Source organism: Bombina bombina, chromosome 12 (assembly GCF_027579735.1).
Source record: "Bombina bombina isolate aBomBom1 chromosome 12, aBomBom1.pri, whole genome shotgun sequence".
Classification (NCBI taxonomy): Eukaryota; Metazoa; Chordata; class Amphibia; order Anura; family Bombinatoridae; genus Bombina; species Bombina bombina.
Window position 1 is genome coordinate 55,099,056 of NC_069510.1, and position 27,207 is coordinate 55,126,262.

A 27,207-nucleotide genomic window follows, 5' to 3' on the forward strand; every position below is an offset into this window, starting at 1 on the left:
CAAATAAAGAAAAAATTCACTTTTTCATAATTTTTTTCACAAACTTTAGGTTTCTCACTGAAATTATTTGCAAACAACTTGTGCAATTATGGCATAAATGGTTGTAAACGCTTCTCTGGGATCCCCTTTGTTCATAAATAGCAGACATATATGGCTTTGGCATTGCTTTTTGGTAATTAGAAGGCCGCTAAATGCCACTGCGCACCACACATGTATTATGCCCAGCAGTGAAGGGGTTAATTAGGGAGCATGTAGGGAGCTTCTAGGGTTAATTTTAGCTTTAGTGTAGTGTAGTAGACAACCCCAAGTATTGATCTAGGCCCATCTTGGTATATTTCATGCCACCATGTCACCGCCAAATGCGATCAAATAAAAAAAAAAGTTAATTTTTTTACAATTTTAGGTTTCTCACTGAAATTATTTACAAACAACTTGTGCAATTATGGCATAAATGGTTGTAAATACTTCTCTGGGATCCCCTTTGTTCAGAAATAGCAGACATTTATGGCTTTTGTGTTGCTTTTTGGTAATTAGAAGGCTGCAAAATGCTGCTGCGCATCACACGTGTATTATGCCCAGCAGTGCAGGGGTTAATTAGATAGCTTGTAGGGAGCTTGCAGGGTTAATTTTAGCTTTAGTGCAGAGATCAGCCTCCCACCTGAGAGATCCCACCCCCTGATCCCTCCCAAACATCTCTCTTCCCTCCCCCACCCCACAATTGTCCCCGCCATCTTAAGTACTGGCAGAAACTCTGCCAGTACTAAAATAAAAGGCTTTTTTTTTTTTTTTTATGAATTTTTTTTTTTTTAAATATCTGTTTAGCTGTGATGGACCCCCCCTTAGCCCCTAACCTCTCTGATCCCCCCCAAACAGCTCTATAATGCTTGCCCACATCCTATTTGCTGCCATCTTGGGTACTGGCAGCTGTCTGCCAGTACCCAATTTGCCCCCAAAAAATGTTTTTTTTTTGTATATATTTAAATTTTTGCTGTAGTGTAGCTGCCCCCCCTAATACCCTCCTCCCTCTCCCCCTCCCAGATCCTTTTGAAAATTATTTCCCCCCCTCCCTCTCCCTCTCTCCCATTCATTAATTCATTGGTGGCAGTGGCTGTTACGCGATTGCGCGCACATATGCGTGCGCACGCGCGCTCCCTGCAGGCCCCCGCACGCTCCCGGCACCCGGCGTGCACATTGCACATTCAGGAACCGGATGCCGGGTAGCGATGGGCCGCCCACCCGCCTCCCTGAAGCTGCTCCCACCCACCAACGATCGGGCCCATCGCTACCGGTGCAGAGAGGGCCACAGAGTGGCTCTCTCTGCATCGGTTTTGGAAAAAAGGTATTGCAGTGATGCCTCAATGTCGAGGCATCACAGCAATACCTTGAAAGCGGCTGGAAGCGATCAGGATCGCTTCCAGCCGCTTTAAACCCTGATGTCGTACAGGGTACGTCGCTGGTCTTTAAAGACCAGGTTGTGTGCGACGTACCCTGTACGACATGCGTCGTTAAGGGGTTAAAGAACACGCTTCAGAAAATAAATCTCTCCATGACAAGTTGAACCTTGCTGTCTTATTGTCCTCCGCTATAAAAGTCTGTGCCTCTTGTGACATTTTGTTGACTTGTTTGTCTTCTTGCTCTCTCTCCCTCCTATAGAAATCAATAGCAATCTAGTATATTGCTATTGCTTTCTATAGGAGGGAGAGAGAGCAAGAAGACAAACAAGCCAACAAAATGTCATAAAAAAAACAAATAGACAGGAAAAAAACTCTAAGGGGCCGATTTATTAAATTTCGGAACAGATATGATCCGCTGTAGCGGATCATGTCCACCCGACATCGCTAAATGCCGAAAGCATACGCTGTCAGCATTTATCATTGCACAAGCATTTCTAGTGAAATGCTTGTGCAATGCCGCCCCCTGTAGATTTGCGCTAGCAGGGGTGTCAATCATCCCGATCATATCTGATCTGGATGATTGCTGTCCGCCGCCTCAGAGGTCGCGGACGAGTTACGACCGCTGATTCTTAACTTATGTTTCCAGCAGTTTGGAAACTATGGGGGTAGATTGCAGCATCCTCTGCTTTGTTAAATCTACCCCTTAGTCACTTCCAGCTGTAACACCTAAGATGAACACCTACTTTAAGGGATAGATTTATCAAGCTGAGGCGGACAGTGGCGCATATACGAGTCCCTGTACATCGCAGCTCGCCTCTGGCGATGCAAATTTCCCCGGAGGAATTTACCATTGCATACAAGTGCTATTTTGCGCTCGCATGCGATCGCCCCCTGCCCGCAGGAGCTGTCAATCTCCCCAGTCAGACTAGACAACGGAGATTGAATTTCGCCACCTTAGAGTTTTGATGACCGGTGCTTGTTAAATACGGCGAGGAGGTTCTCTTGTTAGAACCTGCAGCCGTAGGGGCTCAAAGGCTGGCAAAAGCCTTTGATAAATCTCTAAGTTCAGCAATGCTAGATAATACAGATACTACATCTTATCAAGACACTCAGCATGGCAGTGCTAACACTATTGAGAAAGAAGATTACTCTCCTGTTACAAGGGCAGATTTGAAAGAGTTACCAACCAGAGTAGATTTTACTACTTTTTTACAGCAAGTTAGCCTACTTATCAAAGAAGGACTTACCTGACATGTAGAGAAAGAGAAAGAAGACCGTGTGGAATAGCTAGAAGAAAATATAGAATCTCATAACTCCACAGACCACGCACAATATGTATACAGGCCTCCCAAATAACATCACTACAGTGCCATCTGGAAGATTTAGATAACCGTGGCAGATGTGAAAATGTCTGACTCCGAGGAATACCTAAAAAAATTACTTCAACTTCTCTTACAGGCTATCTTTAAAATTTTTCAAGGCCTTATTACATCTAGCCCTGAGGCTTCCTCCTAAGGAATCTGAGCCGCTGAGAGATATTATTATTATTTATATATAAAATGCTGCATACACAGACAGTTGTTTGCACTCAAGGGTGTGATCTGGAAAACAGTTACTCTAGACATATACACTTACTAGGTTTCTTGGGTCTTAGACTATGCTGAAGGGTCTCAGTTTTGCTTACTAAATAATTGTTAGGCTGCCTGGTCTTTTGAATTGTATAATTAGAAACTTGTCGCCATCCTACATTACATAAAATGTGCCAAAGACTAAGAGATCTGTTGATAGGCTCACATGATCATCTGGTCAAAAACACTAACAAATAAAATGAATACATTAAAACCATATTAGGATTTATTTTTTTAAGTAGATAAATGTTTGTAAAAAGTCATTAAACATGGCAGTCTTTGAAATATCTGCTTCTACAAGGTAAAATATTAGAAATTGAAGCGAAAGCCATAAAAACAATCGCCTAGATTTAGAGTTCTGCGTTAGCCGTCAAAAGCAGCGTTAAGGGCTCCTAACGCTGCTTTTGGCCGCCCGCTGGTATTTAGAGTCAGGCAGGAAAGGGTCTAATGCTCACTTTCAACCCCCGACTTTTCCATACCGCAGATCCTCTTACGCCAATTGCGTATCCTATCTTTTCAATGGGATCTTCCTAACGCCGGTATTTAGAGTCTTGGCTGAAGTGAGCGGTAGACCCTCTACCGACAAGACTCCAACCTCAGAAAAAAGTCAGTAGTTAAGAGCTTTCTGGGCTAATGCCAGTTTATAAAGCTCTTAACTACTGTGCTATAAAGTGCAGTAACACCCATAAACTACCTATGTACCCCTAAACCGAGGTCCCCCCACATTGCCGCCACTATAATACATTTTTTTAACCCCTAATCTGCCGACCGCACACCGCCGCCACCTACATTATCCCTATGAACCCCTAATCTGCTGCCCCTAACATCGCCGACACCTACATAATATTTATTAACCCCTAATCTGCCCCCCCCAACGTCGCCGCTACCTACCTACACTTATTAACCCCTAATCTGCCGACCGGACCTCGCCGCTACTCTAATAAAGTTATTAACCCCTAAACCGCCGCACTCCCGCCTCGCAAACCCTATAATAAATAGTATTAACCCCTAATCTGCCCTCCCTAACATCGCCGCCACCTAACTTCAAGTATTATCCCCTAATCTGCCGACCGGACCTCGCCGCTACTCTAATAAATGTATTAACCCCTAAAGCTAAGTCTAACCCTAACACCCCCCTAAATTAAATATAATTTTAATCTAACGAAATAAATTAAATCTTATTAACTAAAGTATTCCTATTTAAAACTAAATACTTACCTGTAAAATAAACCCTAATATAGCTACAATATAACGAATAATTATATTATAGCTATTTTAGGATTTATATTTATTTTACAGGCAACTTTGTATTTATTTTAACTAGGTACAATAGCTATTAAATAGTTATTTACTATTTAATAGCTACCTAGTTAAAATAATTACAAAATTACCTGTAAAATAAATCCTAACCTAAGTTACAATTAAACCTAACACTACACTATCAATAAATTAATTAAATAAATTACCTACAATTACCTACAATTACCTACAATTAAATAAACTAAACTAAATTACAAAAACAAACAAACACTAAATTAAAAAAAATTAAAAAAGATTACAAGAATTGATCAGCCAATAGAATGCGAGCTCAATCTGATTGGCTGATTGGATCAGCCAATCGGATTGAACTTTAATCTGATTGGCTGATTCAATCAGCCAATCAGATTATTCCTACCTTAATTCCGATTGGCTGATAGAATCCTATCAGCCAATCGGAATTCGAGGGACGCCAAATTACCTAAAATTACCTACAATTAAATAAACTAAAGTAAATTACAAAAAAAACCCCACTAAATTACAAAAAATAAAAAAAGATTACAAGAATGTAAAGCTAATTACACCTATTCTAAGCCCCCTAATAAAATAACAAAGCCCCCCAAAATAAAAAAAATTCCCTACCCTAATCTTAATTACAAAAGTTAACAGCTCTATTACCAGCCCTTAAAAGGGCTTTTTGCGGGGCATGCCCCAAAGTAATCAGCTCTTTTGCCTGTAAAAAAAAACACAATACCACCCCCAACATTACAACCCACCACCCGCATACCCCTACTCTAACCCAAACTCCCCTTAAATAAACCTAACACTACCCCCCTGAAGATCTCCCTACCTTGAGCCGTGTTCACCCAGCCGGGCACCGATGGACCAAAAGAGGACATCCGGAGTGGCAGAAGTCTTCATCCTATCCGGGCAGAAGAGGACATCCGGCAGACATCTTCATCCAAGCGGCATCTTCATCCATCCGACGAGAAGCGGCTCCATCTTCAAGACCTCCGGCGCGGAACATCCTCTTCCTTCCGACGACTACCGACGAATGAAGGTTCCTTTAAGTGACGTCATCCAAGATGGCGTCCCTCGAATTCCGATTGGCTGATAGGATTCTATCAGCCAATCGGAATTAAGGTAGGAATAATCTGATTGGCTGATTGAATCAGCCAATCAGATTAAAGTTCAATCCGATTGGCTGATCCAATCAGCCAATCAGATTGAGCTCGCATTCTATTGGCTGATCAATTCTTGTAATCTTTTTTAATTTTTTTTAATTTAGTGTTTGTTTGTTTTTGTAATTTAGTTTAGTTTATTTAATTGTAGGTAATTGTAGGTAATTGTAGGTAATTTATTTAATTAATTTATTGATAGTGTAGTGTTAGGTTTAATTGTAACTTAGGTTAGGATTTATTTTACAGGTAATTTTGTAATTATTTTAACTAGGTAGCTATTAAATAGTAAATAACTATTTAATAGCTATTGTACCTAGTTAAAATAAATACAAAGTTGCCTGTAAAATAAATATAAATCCTAAAATAGATACAATATAATTATTTGTTATATTGTAGCTATATTAGGGTTTATTTTACAGGTAAGTATTTAGTTTTAAATAGGAATACTTTAGTTAATAAGATTTAATTTATTTCGTTAGATTAAAATTATATTTAATTTAGGGGGGGTGTTAGGGTTAGGGTTAGACTTAGCTTTAGGGGTTAATACATTTATTAGAGTAGCGGCGAGGTCCGGTCGGCAGATTAGGGGTTAATACTTGAAGTTAGGTGGCGGCGATGTTAGGGAGGGCAGATTAGGGGTTAATACTATATTTATAGGGTTTGTGAGACGGGAGTGCGGCGGTTTAGGGGTTAATAACTTTATTAGAGTAGCGGCGAGGTCCGGTCGGCAGATTAGGGGTTAATAAGTGTAGGTAAGGTAGCGGCGACATTGGGGGGCAGATTAGGGGTTAATAAATATTATGTAGGTGTCAGCGATGTTAGGGGCAGCAGATTAGGGGTACATAGGTATAATGTAGGTTGCAGCAGTGTCCGGAGCGGCAGATTAGGGGTTAATAATAAAATGCAGGTGTCAGCGATAGCGGGGGCAGCAGATTAGGGTTTACTAAGTGTAAGGTTAGGGGTGTTTAGACTCGGGGTTCATGTTAGGGTGTTAGGTGCAGACTTAGAAACTGTTTCCCCATGGGAAACAATGGGGCTGCGTTAGGAGCTTAACGCTGCTTTTTTGCAGGTGTTAGGTTTTTTTTCAGCCCAAACTGCCCCATTGTTTCCTATGGGGGAATCGTGCACGAGCACGTTTTTCCAGCTAGCCGCTACCGTAAGCAACGCTGGTATTGAGGGTTGAAGTGGCGGTAAATTCGGCTCAACGCACCCTTTTTGGAGCCTAACGCAGCCCTTCAGAGAACTCTCAATACCAGCGTTGTCTTAAGGGTGCGCTGGAAAAAAAAGCAGCGTTAGCTACGCGGGTCTTTACCGACAAAACTCTTAATCTAGGCGAATATAATTAAAACATTTTTATTTTGTTATATTTAAAATATGGAATTTTAAAATATAATACTGTTTTCAACCGTGCTTGCAACAACCTTTTTTCTGCTTTTAATCACTAGCTTGATTATGAAAAATTAGTGCAATGCATAATTATCAATTCTTGTTGAAATTCCGAAATGTATTCCTCCCGAGGGTTAAATCCAACTTTTACATCTCTTTAATATTTGGCAGATGTTTAGCATATGATGAAAACAATAAGAAGTCTTCTGTAAAGCCCTGTCAACTAACCTTTCAATCTTTTATTTGTGTTTGCTTTGTGTTTTCATCAATACAGCCTGAAGAATCTCCTGTATATGAGCATGCAGATTACTTCAGGGATGTCCTACCTGGCGTCTCTAAATTTTGTACACAGAGATTTGGCAACACGAAACTGCCTTGTGGGTAACAGTTACACCATCAAGATTGCTGACTTCGGGATGAGCCGTAATTTGTACAGCGGTGACTATTACAGAATACAGGGAAGAGCCGTACTACCTATACGCTGGATGGCTTGGGAGAGTATTTTATTGGTAAGAAATATTAATATCTTACCAATAAGATATTAAGATATTATGAAGTAGTACTTATATAGATATTCTTAAATTAAAACTTGTGATTTGCTGCAGAGTTATATGTAATTAAATTTGCTTTACAAATCAAATATACTTACAAAAAAGCTCCAGTTGAGCTTAAATTAATCCCATTAAAAAGGTGACCCATTTAACACAAACAATCATATCCCTGAATTCTGTTACTAGCCAGAAATATATTCAAACCATTTTAAAATGTATCTAAGATATTGGCATTCACTACCTCCTTTGGTAATGAGTTCCACAATTTAATTGCTCTTACAGTGAAAAAACATTTACGTTGCAGGAGATTAAGGGGCATATTTATCAAGCTCCGTATGGCCGCGGACATAAATCAACCTGATCGAATACGATCGGGTTGATCGACACCTCTGCAGGGGGCGGCATTGCACCAGCAGTTCACAAGAACTGCTGGTGCAATGATAAATGCTGACAGCGTATGCTGTCGGCATTTATCGATGTGCAGCGGAAATGATATGCTACTTCGTATCATGTCCGCTTGCACATTGATAAATATGCCCCTAAATCTCCTTTCCTCCAGCCTTAAATTGTGACCTCTTGTCACAAACAATTTTCTTAGTATATAAACAGAGCTTCTGCCATCTTTGTATATGGGCCTTGAATATATTTATATAAAGTAATCATGTTACCTCTCAAGTGCCTTTTTTTTCTAGAGAAAACAGACCCAGTTTGATTAACATCTCCTCATAGCTTAAATTCTCCATTCTCTTTCGTCTAGATTACAAGTTTTGCGGTATGAGTGAAAAAGCAGCGTTAAGGCTCTTTTTCACTACCGCTGGTATTACGAGTCTTGCAGGTTTAGGGGCACCACACACTTTTTTTGGCTGTAACGCAATGTAATTACTGCAGCTTTCAAAAAGTCCTTTTTCATTGGGACTTCCTTTGCGCCGGTATTAGGAGTCTGCCTGGGAGGCCAAAAAGTGAGCGGTACACCCACCATACCGCCAAGATCCGTACCATAAACTGAAAGTCAGTAGTTATGGGTTTTACTCTACAAAGCTGTAGCAAAAAACTCATAACTAAAGTGCTAAAAAGTACAGTAACACCCATAAACTACCTATTAACCCCTAAACCGAGGCCCTCCCGCATCGCAAACACTAAAATATATTATTAACCCCTAATCTGCCACTCCGGACATCGCCACCACTATAATAAACATATTAACCCCTAAACCACAGCACTCCTGCATCACAAACACTAGTTAAATATTATTAACCCCTAATCTGCCGCCCCTAACATCGCCAACTACCTACATTTATTAACCCCTAATCTGCCACCCCTAACATCGCAGACTACCTACATTTTTTAACCCCTAATCTGCCGCCCCGTCGCTGCCACTATAATAAACATATTAACCCCTAAACCCCCGCACTCCCGCATCACAAATACTAGTTAAATATTATTAACCCCTAATCTGCCGCCCCTAACATAGCCGCCACCTATCTACATTTATTAACCCCTAATCTGCCACCCCTATACTAAATTTATTAACCCCTAAACCTAAGTCTAACCCTAACACCCCCTAACTTAAATATAATTAAAATAAATCTAAATAAAACCTACTATCATTACCTAAATAATGCCTATTTAAAACTAAAGACTTACCTGTAAAATAAACCCTAAGATAGCTACAATATAACTAATAGTTACATTGTAGCTAGCTTAGGGTTTATTTTTATTTTACAGGCAAGTTTGTATTTATTTTAACTAGGTACAATAGTTATTAAATAGTTATTAACCCCTTAAGGACAAGGCCATTTTTCAATTTCTTTCCCTTAAGGACCAGGGCTATTTTTACATTTTTGCGGTGTTTGTGTTTAGCTGTAATTTTCCTCTTACTCATTTACTGTACCCACACATATTATATACCGTTTTTCTCGCCATTAAATGGACTTTCTAGAAATACCATTATTTTCATCATATCTTATAGTTTACTATAAAAAAATTATAAAATATGAGGAAAAAATGGAAAAAAACACACTTTTTCTAACTTTGACCCCCAAAATCTGTTACAAATCTACAACCACCAAAAAACACCCATGCTAAATAGTTTCTAAATTTTGTCCTGAGTTTAGAAATACCCAATGTTTACATGTGCTTTGCTTTTTTTGCAAGTTATAGGGCAATAAATACAAGTTGCACTTTGCTATTTCCAAACCATTTTTTTTCAAAATTAGCGCTAGTTACATTAGAACACTGATATCTGTCTGGAATCCCTGAATATCCCTTGACATTTATATATTTTTTTAGAAGACATCCCAAAGTATTGATCTAGGCCCATTTTGGTATATTTCATGGCACTATTTCACCGCCAAATGAGATAAAAAAAAATAAAAAAATTGTTCACTTTTTCACAAATTTTTTCACAAACTTTAGGTTTCTCACTGAAATTATTTGCAAACAACTTGTGCAATTATGGCATAAATGGTTGTAAACACTTCTCTGGGATCCCCTTTGTTCAGAAATAGCAGACATATATGGCTTTGGCGTTGCTTTTTGGTAATTAGAAGGCCGCTAAATACCGCTGCACACCACACGTATATTATGCCCAGCAGTGAAGGGGTTAATTAGGGAGCATGTAGGAAGCTTCTAGGGTTAATTTTAACTTTAGTGTAGTGTAGTAGACAACCCCAAGTATTGATCTAGGCCCATCTTGGTATATTTCATGCCACCATTTCACCGCCAAATGCGATGAAATGAAAAAAAAAACGTTACATTTTTCACAATTTTTGGTTTCTCACTGAAATTATTTACAAACAGCTTGTGCAATTATGGCACAAATGGTTGTAAAAGCTTCTCTGTGATCCCCTTTGTTCAGAAATAGCAGACATATATGGCTTTGGCGTTGCTTCTTGGTAATTAGAAGGCCGCTAAATGCAGCTGCGCACCACACGTGTATTATGCCCAGCAGTGAAGGGGTTAATTAGGGAACTTGTACGGAGCTTGCAGGGTTAATTTTAGCTTTAATGTAGAGATCAGCCTCCCACCTGACACATCCCACCCCCTGATCCCTCCCAAATAGCTCTCTTCCCTCCCCCACCCCACAATTGTCCCCGCCATCTTAAGTACTGGCAGAAAGTCTGCCACTACTAAAATAAAAGATATTTCCAAAATATGTTTAGGATCCCCCCTTAGCCCCCAACCTCCCTGATCCCCCCTCAAACAGCTCTCTAACCCTCCCCCTCTAACGTATTGTTAGCCATCTTGGGTACTGGCAGCTGTCTGCGCGTGCCCCCGCGATCTCGCCCACGATCCTGCCCCCCTCCACATCACACGGCCCATCGATGGCCGCCCACCCGCCTCCCAGACTGGCTCCCACCCACCAACGATACTGGCCATCGATGTCCGGTGCAGAGAGGGCCACAGAGTGTCTCTCTCTGCATCGGATGGCCAAGGAGAGTTATTGCAGGATGCCTTGATGTCGAGGCATCACTGCAATAACCGGAAAGTGGCTGGAAGCAATCAGGATTGCTTCCAGCCGCTTTAAACCCTAATGTCGTACAGGGTACGTCGCTGGTCTTTAAAGACCAGGTTGTGTGCGACGTACCCTGTACGACATGCGTCGTTAAGGGGTTAACTATTTATTAACTACCTAGCTAAAATAAACACAAATTTACCTGTAAAATAAAACCTAACATGAGTTACACTAACACCTAACCTTACACTACAATTAAATAAATGGCAAAAAAACCCACTAAATTACACAAAATAAAAAAAGAAATTATCAGATATTTAAACTAATTACACCTAATATAATAGCCCTATCAAAATAAAAAAAGCCCCCCCAAAATAAAAAACAAAACCCTAGCATAAAGTAAACTACCAATAGCCCTTAAAGGGGTCTTTTGCGGGGCATTGCCCAAAGAAATCAGCTATTTTAGCTGTAAAAAAAAAAAATACAAACAACCCCCCAACAGTAAAACCCACCACCCACACAACCAACCCCCCAAATAAAATCTGAACTAAAAAAAACTAAGCTCCCCATTGCCTTGAAAAGGGCATTTGGATGGACATTGCCCTTAAACGGGCATTTAGCTCTTTTTCTGCCCAAAAGCCCTAATCTAAAAATAAAACCTACCCTATAAACCCTTAAAAAAAAACTAACACTTACCCCCGAAGATCCACTTACAGTTTTTAAAGACCCGACATCCATCCTCAACGAAGCCGGCAGAAGTCTTCATCCAACTGGGCAGAAGTCTTCATCTAACCGGGCAGAAGTCTTCATTCAGACGGCATCTTCTATCTTCATCCATCCGGCGCGGAGCGGGTCCATCTTCAAGACATCCGGTGCGGAGCATCCTCTTCTTACGACGACTCTTGCAGAATGAAGGTTCCTTTAAATGACGTCATCCAAGATGGCGTCCCTTGAATTCCGAATCGGAATTAAAGGTGAAAAAATCCTATTGGCTGATACAATCAGCCAATAGGATTGAAGTTCAATCATATTGGCTGATCCAATCAGCCAATAGGATTGAGCTTGCATTCTATTGGCTGTTCCAATCAGCCAATAGAATGCAAGCTCAATCCTATTGGCTGATTGGATCAGCCAATAGGATTGAACTTCAATCCTATTGGCTGATTGCATCAGCCAATGGGATTTTTTCACCTTTAATTCCGATTGGCTGATAGAATTCTATCAGCCAATCGGAATTCAAGGGACACCATCTTGGATGACGTCATTTAAAGGAACCTTTTTTCTGGAAAAGTCATTGTAAGGATGTCTTGAAGATGGACCCACTCCGCGCCCGATGGATGAAGATAGAAGATGCCGTCTGGATGAAGACTTCTGCCGACTTCGTTGAGGATGGATGTCGGGTCTTCAAAAACTGTAAGTGGATCTTTGGGGGTTAGTGTTAGGTTTTTTTAAGGGTTTATTGGGTGGGTTTTATTTTTAGGTTAGGGTTTGGGCACTGAAAAAGAGCTAAACGCCCTTTTCAGGGCAATGGGGAGCTTAGGTTTTTTTAGTTAAGATTTTATTTGGGGGGTTGGTTGTGTGGGTGGTGGGTTTTACTGTTGGGGGGTTGTTTGTATTTTTTTTACAGGAAAAAGAGCTGATTTCTTTGGGGCAATGCCCCTCAAAAGGCCATTTTAAGGGCTATTGGTAGTTTAGTTTAGGCTAGGGTTTTTTTTATTTTGGGGGGCTTTTTTATTTTGATAGGGCTATTAGATTAGGTGCAATTAGTTTAAATATCTGATCATTTCTTTTTTTATTTTGTGTAATTTAGTGGGGGGGGTTGTAATTTAGTTAATTGTATTTAATTTAGGTAATTGATTTAATTGAAGTGTAAGGTAAGGTGTTAGTATAAGACAGGTTAGGTTTTATTTTACAGGTAAATTTGTATTTATTTTAGCTAGGTAGTTAGTAAATAGTTAATAACTATTTAGTAACTATCCTACCTAGTTAAAATAAATACAAACTCGCCTGTGAAATAAAAATAAAACCTAAGCTAGATATTATGTAACTATATTATAGCTAGCTTAGGTTTTATTTTACAGGTATTTAGTTTTAAATAGGAATTATTTAGTTATTAATAGTAGGTTTGATTTAGATTTATTTTAATTACATTAAATTTAGTGGGTGTTAGGGTTAGATTTAGGGTTAGGTTTAGGGGTTAATAAATTTAGTATAGTGGTGGCGACGTTGGGGGCAGCAGATTAGGGGTTGATAAGTATAATGTAGGTGTCGGCGATGTTGGGGGCGGCAGATTAGGGGTTAATCAGTATAATGTAGGTGTCGGGCTATGTCGGGGGTGGCAGATTAGGGGTGTTTAGACTCGGGGTTCATGTTAGGGTGTTAGGTGTAAACATAAATTTAGTTTCCCCATAGGAATCAATGAGGCTGCGTTACGGAGCTTTACGCTGCTTTTTTGCAGGTGTTAGATTTTTTCTCAGCTGGCTCTCCCTATTGATGTCTATGGGGAAATCATGCACGAGCACGTAAAACCAGCTCACCGCAGCTTTCAGCAGCACTGGTATTGGAGTGCGGTATGGAGCTCAACTTTGCTCTATGCTCACTTTTTGCCTGCTAACCCCGGGTTTTTGTAAACCTGTAATACCAGCGATGTAGGTAAGTGAGCGGTGACAATAACTTGCAAGTTAGTACTGCACCCCTCATAACGCAAAACTCGTAATCTAGCCGTTTATTAGTTTTGTGGCCCTCTTCAGAACTTTTTCAGAAAAAAAGTATTTATATACGTATATATTACTCTCAAGCTCCCCTTTTGATCTGACACATTTCACACTGATACAAGCATTTAATCACACATAATTTGTACACTCATATATCTTCCTTATAAAGGCTGCAATCACTTTTTACTTAGATTATACTTATTATTAACTTATTATTCACCAGTACAAACTGAACCTTTAAAAAAACATATCTAAAAAAATAAACAAAATGAAAGCAAATCTAAACTACAACCTTCATTAATGATCTTAAAAGATAAAAATGATTGTTACTTTGTGTTAGGTTCAGTGTTAAACAAGCATTTTCATAAAAGCACATTCCCTTAATATACAGAAATACTGCACTAAGAAACTACGGCCTAGATTTAGAGTTCGGCGGTAGCCGTGAAAACCAGCGTTAGAGGCTCCTAACGCTGGTTTTAGGCTACCGCCGGTATTTAGAGTCGTGTAGGTAAGGGTCTAACGCTCACTTTTCAGCCGCGACTTTTCCATACCGCAGATCCCCCTACGCCATTTGCGTATCCTATCTTTTCAATGGGATCTTCCTAACTCCGGTATTTAGAGTCGTTTCTGAAGTGAGCGTTAGAGCTCTAACGACAAAACTCCAGCCGCAGAAAAAAGTCAGTAGTTAAGAGCTTTCTGGCTAACGCCGGTTTGTAAAGCTCTTAACTACTGTACCCTAAAGTACACTAACACCCATAAACTACCTATGTACCCCTAAACCGAGCTCCCCCCACATCGCCGCCACTCGATTAAAAATTTTAACCCCTAATCTGCCGACCGCCACCTACGTTATACTTATGTACCCCTAATCTGCTGCCCCTAACCCAGCCGACCCCTATATTACATTTATTAACCCCTAATCTGCCCCCCACAACATCGCCGCCAGCTACTTAAAATAATTAACCCCTAATCTTCCGACCGCAAAGCGCCGCCACCTACGTTATCCCTATGTACCCCTAATCTGCTGCCCCTAACACCGCCGACCCCTATGTTATATTTATTAACCCCTAATCTGCCCCCCTCAACGTCGCCGACACCTGCCTACACTTATTAACCCCTAATCTGCCGAGCGGACCTGAGCGCTACTATAATAAAGTTATTAAGCCCTAATCCGCCTCACTAACCCTATAATAAATAGTATTAACCCCTAATCTGCCCTCCCTAACATCGCCGACACTTAACTTCAATTATTAACCCCTAATCTTCCGATCGGAGCTCACCGCTATTCTAATAAATGTATTAACCCCTAAAGCTAAGTCTAACCCTAACACTAACACCCCCCTAACTTAAATATAATTTTAATCTAACGAAATAAATTAACTCTTATTAAATAAATTAATCCTATTTAAAGCTAAATACTTACCTGTAAAATAAACCCTAATATAGCTACAATATAAATTATAATTATATTATAGCTATTTTAGGATTTATATTTATTTTACAGGCAACTTGGTATTTATTTTAACTAGGTACAATAGCTATTAAATAGTTAAGAACTATTTAATAGTTACCTAGTTAAAATATTTACAAAATTACCTGTAAAATAAATCCTAACCTAAGATATAATTAAACCTAACACTACCCTATCAATAAAATAATTAAATAAACTACCTACAATTACCTACAATTAACCTAACACTACACTATCAATAAATTAAATAAACACAATTGCTACAAATAAATACAATTAAATAAACTAGCTAAAGTACAAAAAATAAAAAAGAACTAAGTTACAGAAAATAAAAAAATATTTACAAACATAAGAAAAATATTACAACAATTTTAAACTAATTACACCTACTCTAAGCCCCCTAATAAAATAACAAAGCCCCCCAAAATAAAAAATTCCCTACCCTATTCTAAATTAAAAAAGTTACAAGCTCTTTTACCTTACCAGCCCTGAACAGGGCCCTTTGCGGGGCATGCCCCAAGAAGTTCAGCTCTTTTGCCTGTAAAAAAAAACATACAATACCCCCCCCCCAACATTACAACCCACCACCCACATACCCCTAATCTAACCCAAACCCCCCTTAAATAAACCTAACACTAATCCCCTGAAGATCTTCCTACCTTGTCTTCACCATCCAGGTATCACCGATCGGTCCTGGCTCCGATATCTTCATCCAACCCAAGCGGGGGCTAGACATCCACTGAAGAAGTCCAGAAGAGGGTCCAAAGTCTTCCTCCTATCCGGCAAGAAGAGGACATCCGGACCGGCAAACATCTTCTCCAAGCGGCATCTTCTATCTTCTTCCATCCGGAGCGAAGCGGCAGGATCCTGAAGACCTCCAGCGCGGAACATCCATCCGGCCCGACGACTGATCGACGAATGACTGTTCCTTTAAGGGACGTCATCCAAGATGGCGTCCCTCGAATTCCGATTGGCTGATAGGATTCTATCAGCCAATCGGAATTAAGGTATGAATCTGATGGAATCAGCCAATCAGAATCAAGTTCAATCCGATTGGCTGATCCAATCAGCCAATCAGATTGAGCTCGCATTCTATTGGCTGTTCCGATCAGATGTTTGCCGGTCCGGATGTCCTCTTCTTGCCGGATAGGAGGAAGACTTTGGACCCTCTTCTGGACTTCTTCAGTGGATGTCTAGCCCCCGCTTGGGTTGGATGAAGATATCGGAGCCAGGACCGATCGGTGATACCTGGATGGTGAAGACAAGGTAGGAAGATCTTCAGGGGATTAGTGTTAGGTTTATTTAAGGGGGGTTTGGGTTAGATTAGGGGTATGTGGGTGGTGGGTTGTAATGTTGGGGGGGGGGGTATTGTATGTTTTTTTTTTACAGGCAAAAGAGCTGAACTTCTTGGGGCATGCCCCGCAAAGGGCCCTGTTCAGGGCTGGTAAGGTAAAAGAGCTTGTAACTTTTTTAATTTAGAATAGGGTAGGGAATTTTTTATTTTGGGGGGCTTTGTTATTTTATTAGGGGGCTTAGAGTAGGTGTAATTAGTTTAAAATTGTTGTAATATTTTTCTTATGTTTGTAAATATTTTTTTATTTTCTGTAACTTAGTTCTTTTTTATTTTTTGTACTTTAGCTAGTTTATTTAATTGTATTTATTTGTAGCAATTGTGTTTATTTAATTTATTGATAGTGTAGTGTTAGGTTAATTGTAGGTAATTGTAGGTAGTTTATTTAATTATTTTATTGATAGGGTAGTGTTAGGTTTAATTATATCTTAGGTTAGGATTTATTTTACAGGTAATTTTGTAAATATTTTAACTAGGTAACTATTAAATAGTTCTTAACTATTTAATAGCTATTGTACCTAGTTAAAATAAATACCAAGTTGCCTGTAAAATAAATATTAATCCTAAAATAGCTATAATATAATTATAATTTATATTGTAGCTATATTAGGGTTTATTTTACAGGTAAGTATTTAGCTTTAAATAGGATTAATTTATTTAATAAGAGTTAATTTATTTCGTTAGATGTAAATTATATTTAAGTTAGGGGGGTGTTAGGGTTAGGGTTAGACTTAGCTTTAGGGGTTAATACATTTATTAGAATAGCGGTGAGCTCCGATCGGAAGATTAGGGGTTAATAATTGAAGGTAGGTGTCGGCGATGTTAGGGAGGGCAGATTAGGGGTTAATACTATTTATGATAGGGTTAGTGAGGCGGATTAGGGGTTAATAACTTTATTATAGTAGCGCTCAGGTCCGCTCGGCAGATTAGGGGTTAATAAGTGTAGGTAGGTGTCGGCGACGTTGTGGGGGGCAGATTAGGGGTTAATAAATATAACATAGGGGTCGGCGATGTTAGGGCAGCAGATTAGGGGTACATAGGGATAACGTAGGTTGCGGCGGTTTACGGAGCGGCAGATTAGGGGTTAAAAGTGTAATGCAGGGGTCAGCGATAGCGGGGGCGGCAGAATAGGGGTTAATAAGTGTAAGGTTAGGGGTGTTTAGACTCGGGGTACATGTTAAGGTGTTAGGTGCAGATGTAGGAAGTGTTTTCCCATAGGAAACAATGGGGCTGCGTTAGGAGCTGAACGCTGCTTTTTTGCAGGTGTTAGGTTTTTTTTCAGCTCAAACAGCCCCATTGTTTCCTATGGGGGAATCGTGCACGAGCACGTTTTTGAGGCTGGCCGCGTCCGTAAGCAACTCTGGTATCGAGAGTTGCATTTGCGGTAAAAATGCTCTACGCTCCTTTTTTGGAGCCTAACGCAGCATTTTTTTGAACTCTCGATACCAGAGTTAATTTTATGGTGCGGCCAGAAAAAAACCCGCGGAGCGTTAACAGCCCATCTACCGCCAAACTCCAAATCTAGGCCTACATAAATAAAATACCATGGTTCTCTTACCTATTGTTAGGTGGTAAGATAGACTGTAGCGTCCACATTAGAAATGTTGTGGGGGTTTTATCTTAACTTTTATAAATTACCATGAAGATGTTGTAGTCATTTCTGTTATATGGTTACTATCAGCCACTTTTGATAATTTTCTTTCTTTCTGTAGGGAAAGTTCACCACCTCCAGTGATGTATGGGCATTTGGTGTCACTCTGTGGGAGATATTCACTCTGTGTAAGGAACAACCCTATAGTCTGCTATCTGATGAGCAGGTGATTGAGAACACAGGGGAGTTCTTCAGGGACCAAGGACGACAGGTAAGTTAAGAACTGATTCAGTGTTCAGAGACATCACCAAACCGTAAAGGGATAGTAAACACCGAAAATGTTATTGTTTAACAAGATAGATAATACCTTTATTTACCATTCCCCAGTTTTGCATATCCAACACTGTTATAGAAATACACTTCTACAGACTGCCCCCTTATCTCAAATCTTTTAACAGACTTGCATTTCGGGCAATTAGTGCTGACTCTTAAATAACTCCACGTGTGTGAGCACAATGTTATAATATATGGCACAAATGAACTAAGCCCTCTAGCTGTGAAAAACTGTCAAATGCATTCAAATAAGAGGCGCCTTTAAGGGCTTAGAAATTAGCATATGAGCCTACCTAGGTTTAGCTTTCAACCATAAATACTAAGAGAACAATGCAAATTTGATGATAAAAGTAAATTAGAAAGTTGTTACCTAGATAGGCTCATATGTTAATTTCTTAGCCCTTGAAGGCCGCCTCTTATCTGAATGCATATTTTTTCACCACTAGAGGGCATTAGTTCATGTATGACATATAGATAACATTGTGCTCATGCTCGTGGAGTTACCTAGAAGCTAGCACTGATTGACAAAGTACCCCACTACACTAATAACCCCTCATCACAAAGTACCCCGCTACACTATTAACCCCTAAACAGCCACACCCCAACATTGCAAAGTACTGACTAACCTCAAAACCCCTAACCAGCTAACACCCCTAACCTTACAAAAAAAAAGAACTTATCTAAAAACATTGCAAGCAATAGGGCTAGATTATGAGTGGTTTCCATTACATAAAAATTAAAAACCCAACGTTACAGAAAATAATTACAGGGAAAAAAAACTAACATTATAGAAAATATTTTTTTTTTACCAAAAATAAAAAAAACTAACGGCTTTTTTAGTTAGGATTTTATTTGGGGTTTTTTGTTGTGTGGGTGGTGGGTTTTACTGTTAGGGGGTTGTTTGTATTTTTTTTTTACAGGTAAAAGAGCTGATTTCTTTGGGGCAATGCCCCGCAAAAGGCCCTTTTAAGGGCTATTGGCAGTTTAGATTAAGCTAGGGTTTTTTTTATTTTGGGGGGCTTTTTTATTTTGATAAAACTATTAGATTATGTGTAACTATCTGTTTAAATATTTGATAATTTCTTTTTTATTTTGTGTAATTTAGTGGGGGGGTTTTGTTGTAATTTAGTTAATTGTATTTAATTAATGTAATTTATTTAATTGTAGTGTAAGGTTAGGTGTTAGTGTAGCACAGGTTAGGTTTTATTTTACAGGTAAATTTGTATTTATTTTAGCTAGGTAGTTAGTAAATAGTTAATAACTATTTACTAACTAGTCTACCTAGTTAAAATAAATACAAACTTAACTGTGAAATAAAAATAAAACCTAAGCTAGATACAATGTAACTATTAGTTATATTGTAGCTAGTTTAGGGTTTATTTTATAGTTACGTATTTAGTTTTAAATAGGAAATATTTAGTTAAAGATAGTAATTTTTATTTAGATTTATTTTAATTATATTAAAGTTAGTGGGTGTTAGGGTTAGGGTTAGACTTAGGGGTTAATAACTTTAGTATAGTGGCAGCGACGTTGGGGGCGGAAGATTAGGGGTTAATAAATGTAGGTAGGTGGCGGCGATGTTAGGGACGGCAGATTAGGGGTTAATAAGTGTAGGTAGGTGTCAGCAGCGGCAAATTAGGGGTTAATAAATATAATGTAGGTGTCGGCGATGTCGGGGGCGGCAGATTAGGGGTTAATAAGTGTAGGTAGGTGGCAGCAATGTCAGGGGCGGCAGATTATGGGGTTAATAAGTGTAATGTAGGTGTCAGCGATGTGGGGGGCGGCAGATTAGGGGTGTTTAGACTCAGGGTTTATGTTAGGGTGTTAGGTGTAAACATAAATTTAGTTTCCCCATAGGAATCAATGAGGCTGCGTTATGGAGCTTTACGCTCCTTTATTGCAGGTGTTAGGCTTTTTTTCAGCCGGCTCTCCCTATTGATGTCTATGGGGAAATCGTGCACGAGCACGTAAAACCAGCTCACTGCAGCGCTGGTATTGGAGTGCGGTATGGGGCTCAATTTTGCTTTACGCTGCAATATTGCCTGCTAACGCCGAGTTTTTGCAAACCTGTAATACCAGCGCTGTAGGTAAGTGAGCGGTGACAATAACTTGCAAGTTAGTACCGAGCAGCTCTTACCGCAAAACTCGTAATCTAGCCAATAGTTATGCCTATTCTAAAAGGAAAGCCCATTAAAAAAATAAAAACCCTATACTAACACTAAAAGTTACTATAGCAACAGCCTTTAGAAGGTCTTTTTGTAGGGCATTGACTCAGCTCTTTTTCTAAAAAACAAATACAACCCCATTCTACAATAACACTGCAAACCCCTGCAAACAAAGTTATCTAAAAACCTACTCTAAAAATTGCCTTGATAAGGGCATTTGTAGGGCTTTTGCTGCCCAAAAATGAAAAAACATACTAATAAAAAAAAAAAAGAAAAAACCTATCCTAAAAAAAAAAAATGTCCTGAAAAGGGCATTTGTTTGGGCAGTGCCCTAAACTAACTAAGGCCTCGCTTCCATTGAGTCGTAATTCAGTTTGCGTGCACTCGCAAACCGTTAAATATGCTGTCGAAAGCAATAGCGTTTAACGACTGTTTCCAATGGCGCGTTATACCTCAATATCGGCTGCCGGACTTCGGCTGCCGAAAAGATTTTCGCGTCCCATAGAAAGTAATAGAAGCCGTTAATCGATAAATTATACCAGGTTTCCATTGAAAGCGCTAACCGTTAATACACTGTCGGAGGCTGTCGATACATTGAGACATATTACCCCCAGCTCAACTAGGTGTAAAGGAGGAAAAAGAGCTTTTTTGAGGCCTGTTTCTCATTGAAATTGCAAATCCCAAAGAAATTATGAGTGTTTCAATGTACAAATAACATTATATATGCTACATTTATTGGTCCTATGTATAGGAATGTTTGCACCCATGTTGTCATAGAAATATCAATATGTATGTACATATAAAAATATATGCAAGCACCACAATTATGGAGCGACCTCCCGCACACTTTCAAACCTTCCCCATGCCTAATATTCTTTAAGAGATCCCTCTCTACATATCTCAAAACAGAATGCACCTGTCATTGTTGATTATATATTTCCTACCTGTTCTATGTTAAATTTTTGGGCATATGTATTATTATTTTTTTTTATTTTATTGTACCCATTGTATCAATGCAATGTTTTGTGTACCCAGGACATACTTGAAAACTATAGAAATCTCAATGTATCTTTCCTGGTAAAATATTATAAAAATAAATAAAATATCTACCTATTCAAAATGAAACCTTTGCCCAGGGATGCTATATATAATCTCAATACATATAGAAAAATAATTCAAAGGAAATAAGTTGTTTATAATGAAGATGAGTTTTATTATTACAGATTTACCCTCATTCAAATGTAATTTTCAATGTGAAAATCATATTTATTCAATACAAAACGATAACACATTAAAGTTATAATGTGTCATAGTACTAATATTTATAAAATATATGTAATGTCATGTCTGCTAAAGCAGATAATACATTTGCAATATTTAGACTATTAACCAAAATACATACGTGCTTAATATTACATACTTCAAGAGATATGAAGTATTGTCTTTAACATGGAATTATTGAAACAATTTAAAAGTGCATTGTGCATTGGTCCCAGGGAGAGTCTGTGTCTGTTCATATGATGTCAATTAAAATGTATTAATCACCTCTATATCATGGCAATCACATATATGTTGTGTATACATCATTGCTTAAATATCATAAAGATACATTTATCTAATTATTCTAAATATTGAATAATAATCTTGACAAAAAGGAGTGCATTAGTCATGATAGGTATTAGTCATGATAGGTATATATTTCAGATATTACATTCCACATAGGACTAGAATGAATGCAAGGTGTTTGGCCATATCAACAGGAAGGAATATTTACTTTTCAACTCTTCTATAACTGTATAAGCCTTATTAGCTTCATCTGAAGGAGCAAACAACATATGCTTGTGGAATATAAATCATAACATTTACACATGTCACGTTGACCAATGTTAGATAGCATATACTGTATAAATTTCAGACACGTATCCCCAAGTATTCTTAAACGGCATAATATCCTCAATAAAAGGACACATACATTTATCAACAATGTACACCTGCATATTAATTGACATCATGTGAAATAAAAATGAATAAAGCTGTTAATGTTTTGAAAATAAACAGCTATTAAAACAATTTTGAAATATATTTTCTAATTTTGATTAGAAAAATATATGCATATTTATGAGATGGAAATCACACTTAAGAAAGTGCTTCATACAAAAAAATTAGATATTATATATCTGGAAATAATTTAAAAAGAAAAATACTTATTAATGCTTGCGGCGGGATTTGGCCTTTGGAGGAGAGGTACTTGGGATGGAAGTGTGGCGTCTTGGGCGACGCACACCAGCTGACTGGGAGGCTAAAACATGCGATTCAGGGTCCTGCAGGGAGATAACGGAGGATGCGAGTGAGGAGGGAGTTTGCGGCCTATCTGCAAGCCTCTCCACTGCCTCTGCCAGGCGGACGAGTGCGGCATTATGTATGTCCATCTGGCTCTGTAGCCTCCTGAAATCATGCTGCTGCTGGAGCCTAGTAAGTCTAAGCTCCCTGTGAATGAGCCTCAGTAGAGCATCCTGCTGGGACTGTGCGGGGATATTGGATTCCATGGGGGGCACTTGTGGCTGTATAGGTGTCTCCGGCACATATTCCTGGCTCTGTGTGAGGTTGTCGTCACTCAGTCTTGGGGACTGTGTGGGTGGCTCAATATCCAATTGAGGACAGACATTGGTGGGGGGGGTGGTGATTGTTGTTGTGGTGGTAGTGGTGGCGGCATTTGTTGTGCCATGGGAGGGTGCTGAATCTGTTGTTGAGGTGGCATATAGTACATATGCTGCGGTGGAGGATGCATCTGCTGATGCTGTGGTGATGAAGGAGGCATCTGCTGATGCTGTGGTGATGAAGGATGCATCTGCTGATGCTGTGGTGGTGGAGGATGCATCTGATAATGCTGTTGTGGTGGAGGATGCATCTGATAATGCTGTGGTGGTGGAGGATGCATCTGATAATGCTGTGGTGGTGGAGGATGCATCTGATAATGCTGTGGTGGTGGAGGCTGCATCTGATGATATGTCCTCCCAGATGAATATGGGGATGGGCCAGGAACATTTTCAACCTCATAGGCCAGTGGCTGTTGCTCATCTCCTTCAAGTATGCTGAGGTAGGAGTATCCAGCTTCAATAACATCCCCCTCCTCCTCCTCACTGAATTCCGGAACATCACTGGCCTCCGGTCTTGTTGAGGACTCATACTCATGTTCCAATTCTGAAAAATAAATTGTAATTATAAATTAATCTGATGAAACATCTAACATTTGAAAATCAAATTTATAGATATAGATATAGTTTTATATATATATATATATATATATATATATATATATATATATATATATATATATATATATATATATATATATTATTTCTGTATGAACTTAAACATATTTAACCAGAGGTGTATATTTAAAGATTGTGCCTCCAAGCGACTCTTTGTATTACACATAGTCCATATATATGATATAGATAGAAAGAATTTAAATCTATACCCTTGCTTGTTTGAGCAGATAGCCACTCCAGAAATCAGGATGAATATATCCACTACAACTATGTTAAGATGCCATTAAAGGGGCAATGAAGTACAAATTAAACTTTCATGATTCAGACAGAGCATGCAAATTTAGTCAACTTTTTATATTTTACTCCTATTATCATATTTTCTTCCTTCTCTTGGTATCTTTATTTGAGAAGCAAGAATGTAAAGCTTAAGAGCCAGACAATTTTTGTTTCAGAACCTGGGTTGCTGTTGCTTATTGGGTGGCTAAATGTAGCCACCAATCACGAGCGCTAGCCAGGGTTCTGAACCAAAAATGCAAAGTCTCCATAGCTTACATTCCTACTTTTTCAAATAAAGATACCAAGAGAACAAAGAAATATTGATAATAGTAGTACATTAGAGAGTTACTTAAAATTGCTGCTCTATCTGAATCATGAAATAAAAACATTGGGTTTACTATCACTTTAAGTTACTGTGCAAATTAGACTTTGAACCATGTAAAACATTACTTGTACTAATCCTACCTAGGTATGTTTTCCACTGATGCTTGAACACAATTGATTACTAAACATATATAATATATGAACATTCTATATTCTGTATTACACATGTGTATGATTACATTTATATTTTAAAAAACAAAGCCAATATATATTTCTGATGTTAACATATATTTGTTAGAAATAAAACATTTATTACATATGATATTTAATATTCACCTTCATGGACCTCTTCAGCTGGCACAGAGGTGTCCATTGTCCCCTTACATCCGTAAACAGATTCATCCGAGATGACATTGGACAGCATCTCCTCCCATGACCTTAGGTGTATTCTCTTGCTAGGACCACCACCTGTCCCACGTGCATATTTGGCCTGCTGTGCCAGCTTAGCTTTGGTTTCCCTCCTGCAGTCATGATAGCGGTGTTTAATGCTGGCAGTAGAACGATTACGTCCTAAGCAGCTGACTGCCACTCGAATCTCCTCCCACAGCTTATTCCGGACAGCCGGCCTCAGGTTAGGGTTCTCCAGCTGAGCTGCCCTCTCCAAGTATGCCTCAACAAGAGCCTCCTTCTCCTCCTCAGAGTACCTCTCCTCTCTTAGCCTGCCCTTCACACCTGAAGGGCCAGCAGACACAGACTCTCCCTCCTGTGACTGGGGACCAGCCCTCTCTACCTCCTCTGTCCCTGCAGGCTGTGACAGGCTACCACCAGCCCCACCCCCAGTTGCCACAGTCTGCCCCACTTTCCCTTTTCTTTTTGTGCCTAGCTGAGGCTGACTCCTCCTCACTCCTCCCACCTCCATTCCTCTTCCACCCTCTCTCCTTCCCTCCTCTGCCAGGGTTTGAGGAAGGACAAATCCTCCACCCAAACCTCAGCCCCTATTCCTGCCCATACTACTCCCTACTTCCCCCCTCCCCCTCCCTCTATCCACCCTCACCACTGCCCTCCCCCTAGCCACCCCCTTCCCAACTCCACTAGGCCTATCCATCCCTTTCTCCTTCCTCCCTAACTCTAACCTAACACTAAAGTCCCTAGCTTACCTAACTACACTAATTCACCTAACTAAACCCTAAATTAAATAGCCCCAAAACTAACTACCTAACCTATCTAGACCCTAACTATCTCTATTCTATATCCCTCAAAATAAAAATAAAATGTGGGGGTGAAAATAAACAAAGGGATGTAAATGAAAAAGGAAAAACTAAGGAGGATTAGAACAAAATTATAGAAAAATAATAAGGGATGCAAATTAAGAAAGGGGTGAGCTATATAGTCAAATGAAACAAAAAATATGGGATGTTAAAAAAAAAAAATAGGATGGGCAAAATGTATATATAAAAAAAAAAGTTATATAGTGAGGAAGGGAAGGGTAGTCAAAGGGGGGATGGGAAGTGGAATAAGGGGATTAATGAAAGGAGTAATAAAGGAAGATGGGGATATGGGGGTTAATGAAAAAAAAAAAACGTGAATGTGTTTGTATCAAATAAAAGTGTGTATGTGTGTGTGTGTGTATTTGTGTGTATAAACTAATGTGTGTTAATTAACTAATGTATGGATGTGTGTGTGTGTTCCTAATATTATATGAGGCCTACAATAAGAATATATGAAAATCAAATATCAAACTCTCCACTAACTCTCAAACAACTCTCAAAAACCCAAAACTCCTACCAACGCAACTAGCTCCCGTGTCTTTCTCTCTAGAGGCGATCACAGGTAAAGAGCGCCGGCGCAAACCGTTATTCTTATAGACAGAGGTCGGGTTACCATGGCAATGCACTTGTTATGGCGCGCTTTTCGACAAATCCGACATCGGTTGGCAACGCAAACTTACGTACGGCCGAAAAGAGCGACTGCGCGCAACACGCTAATCTTTTCAATGGAAACCTGGTACTAAAATGGAGCCGTAAATTACTTTTAGCTGTCGTCCGCTTCGGTAGCTTACGGCTCCATTTTTAACGACTCAATGGAAGCGAGGCCTAAATTTGCTGCCCAAAAAATTGAAAACCTAATTTAAAAAACCCTAACCCAAAAAAATGCCTTAAAAAGGACATCGGTTATCTCAGCTCTTTTGCACCCTAAGCTAAAAGGAAAAAATCCTATTACTAAACCCCAAAATTTGTAATCACCAAACTTGAATCCAGCTAGTAGGTGTTTTTCTCCGGCGATGCTCCTATTCTTATTCCATGACCCCGCTCCACTGAGCCCCTCTTCTTCCAACTTCTATCTTTCATCCAATTCTGCTACTTTTTTTCTTCTTTTAATTTACCAAGGCGCCAAAATCCTAATCTTCCTAATCAGGGCAATTTTTAGAGTAGTTTGTTTTAGATGTCCTATAAAAGGCCTTTCTAAGGGCTATTGCTATAATAACTTTTAGAGTTAGTATAGGTTTTTTATTTTGGAGTGGGTTCTTGATTTTATTTAAAGGGGGCTAGTTATAGAATAGGCATAACTGTAGGTTTTTTATTTTTGGTAATTGTTTTATCTGTAATGGTAGGTTTTTTATTTTCTGTAGTGGTAGTTTTTTTTTTGGTAACTTAAATAGTGTGAGGTTAAGGGCGCGATCCGATATACGGCGTAGTTTTCGGCGCAAGCGAGGGAACCCGCGCCGCCCGTAGTTTCACCTCACACATCGGGGTATTACATATACCCCACCAGCAGTTGCTAAAGTCCCGTAAGTCGGACAAACTAGCGATGTCCAGAAATGAGCGTAACTACAAATTTCTGGAGTCGCCAGTGACTTAC

The 27,207-nt window shown here is 39.2% G+C and overlaps 1 protein-coding gene across 1 annotated transcript in view; it reads left to right on the forward strand.

Moving 5' to 3' along the window:
• LOC128642832 (discoidin domain-containing receptor 2-like) overlaps nucleotides 1-27,207 on the forward strand; it is a 1,143,904-nt gene that overhangs the window by 1,104,636 nt on the left and 12,061 nt on the right. The window contains exons 16-17 of the mRNA XM_053695673.1: nucleotides 7,121-7,355; nucleotides 18,100-18,249. Coding sequence (XP_053551648.1) covers nucleotides 7,121-7,355; nucleotides 18,100-18,249 — 385 coding nt within the window. The remainder of the gene's footprint in view (nucleotides 1-7,120; nucleotides 7,356-18,099; nucleotides 18,250-27,207) is intronic.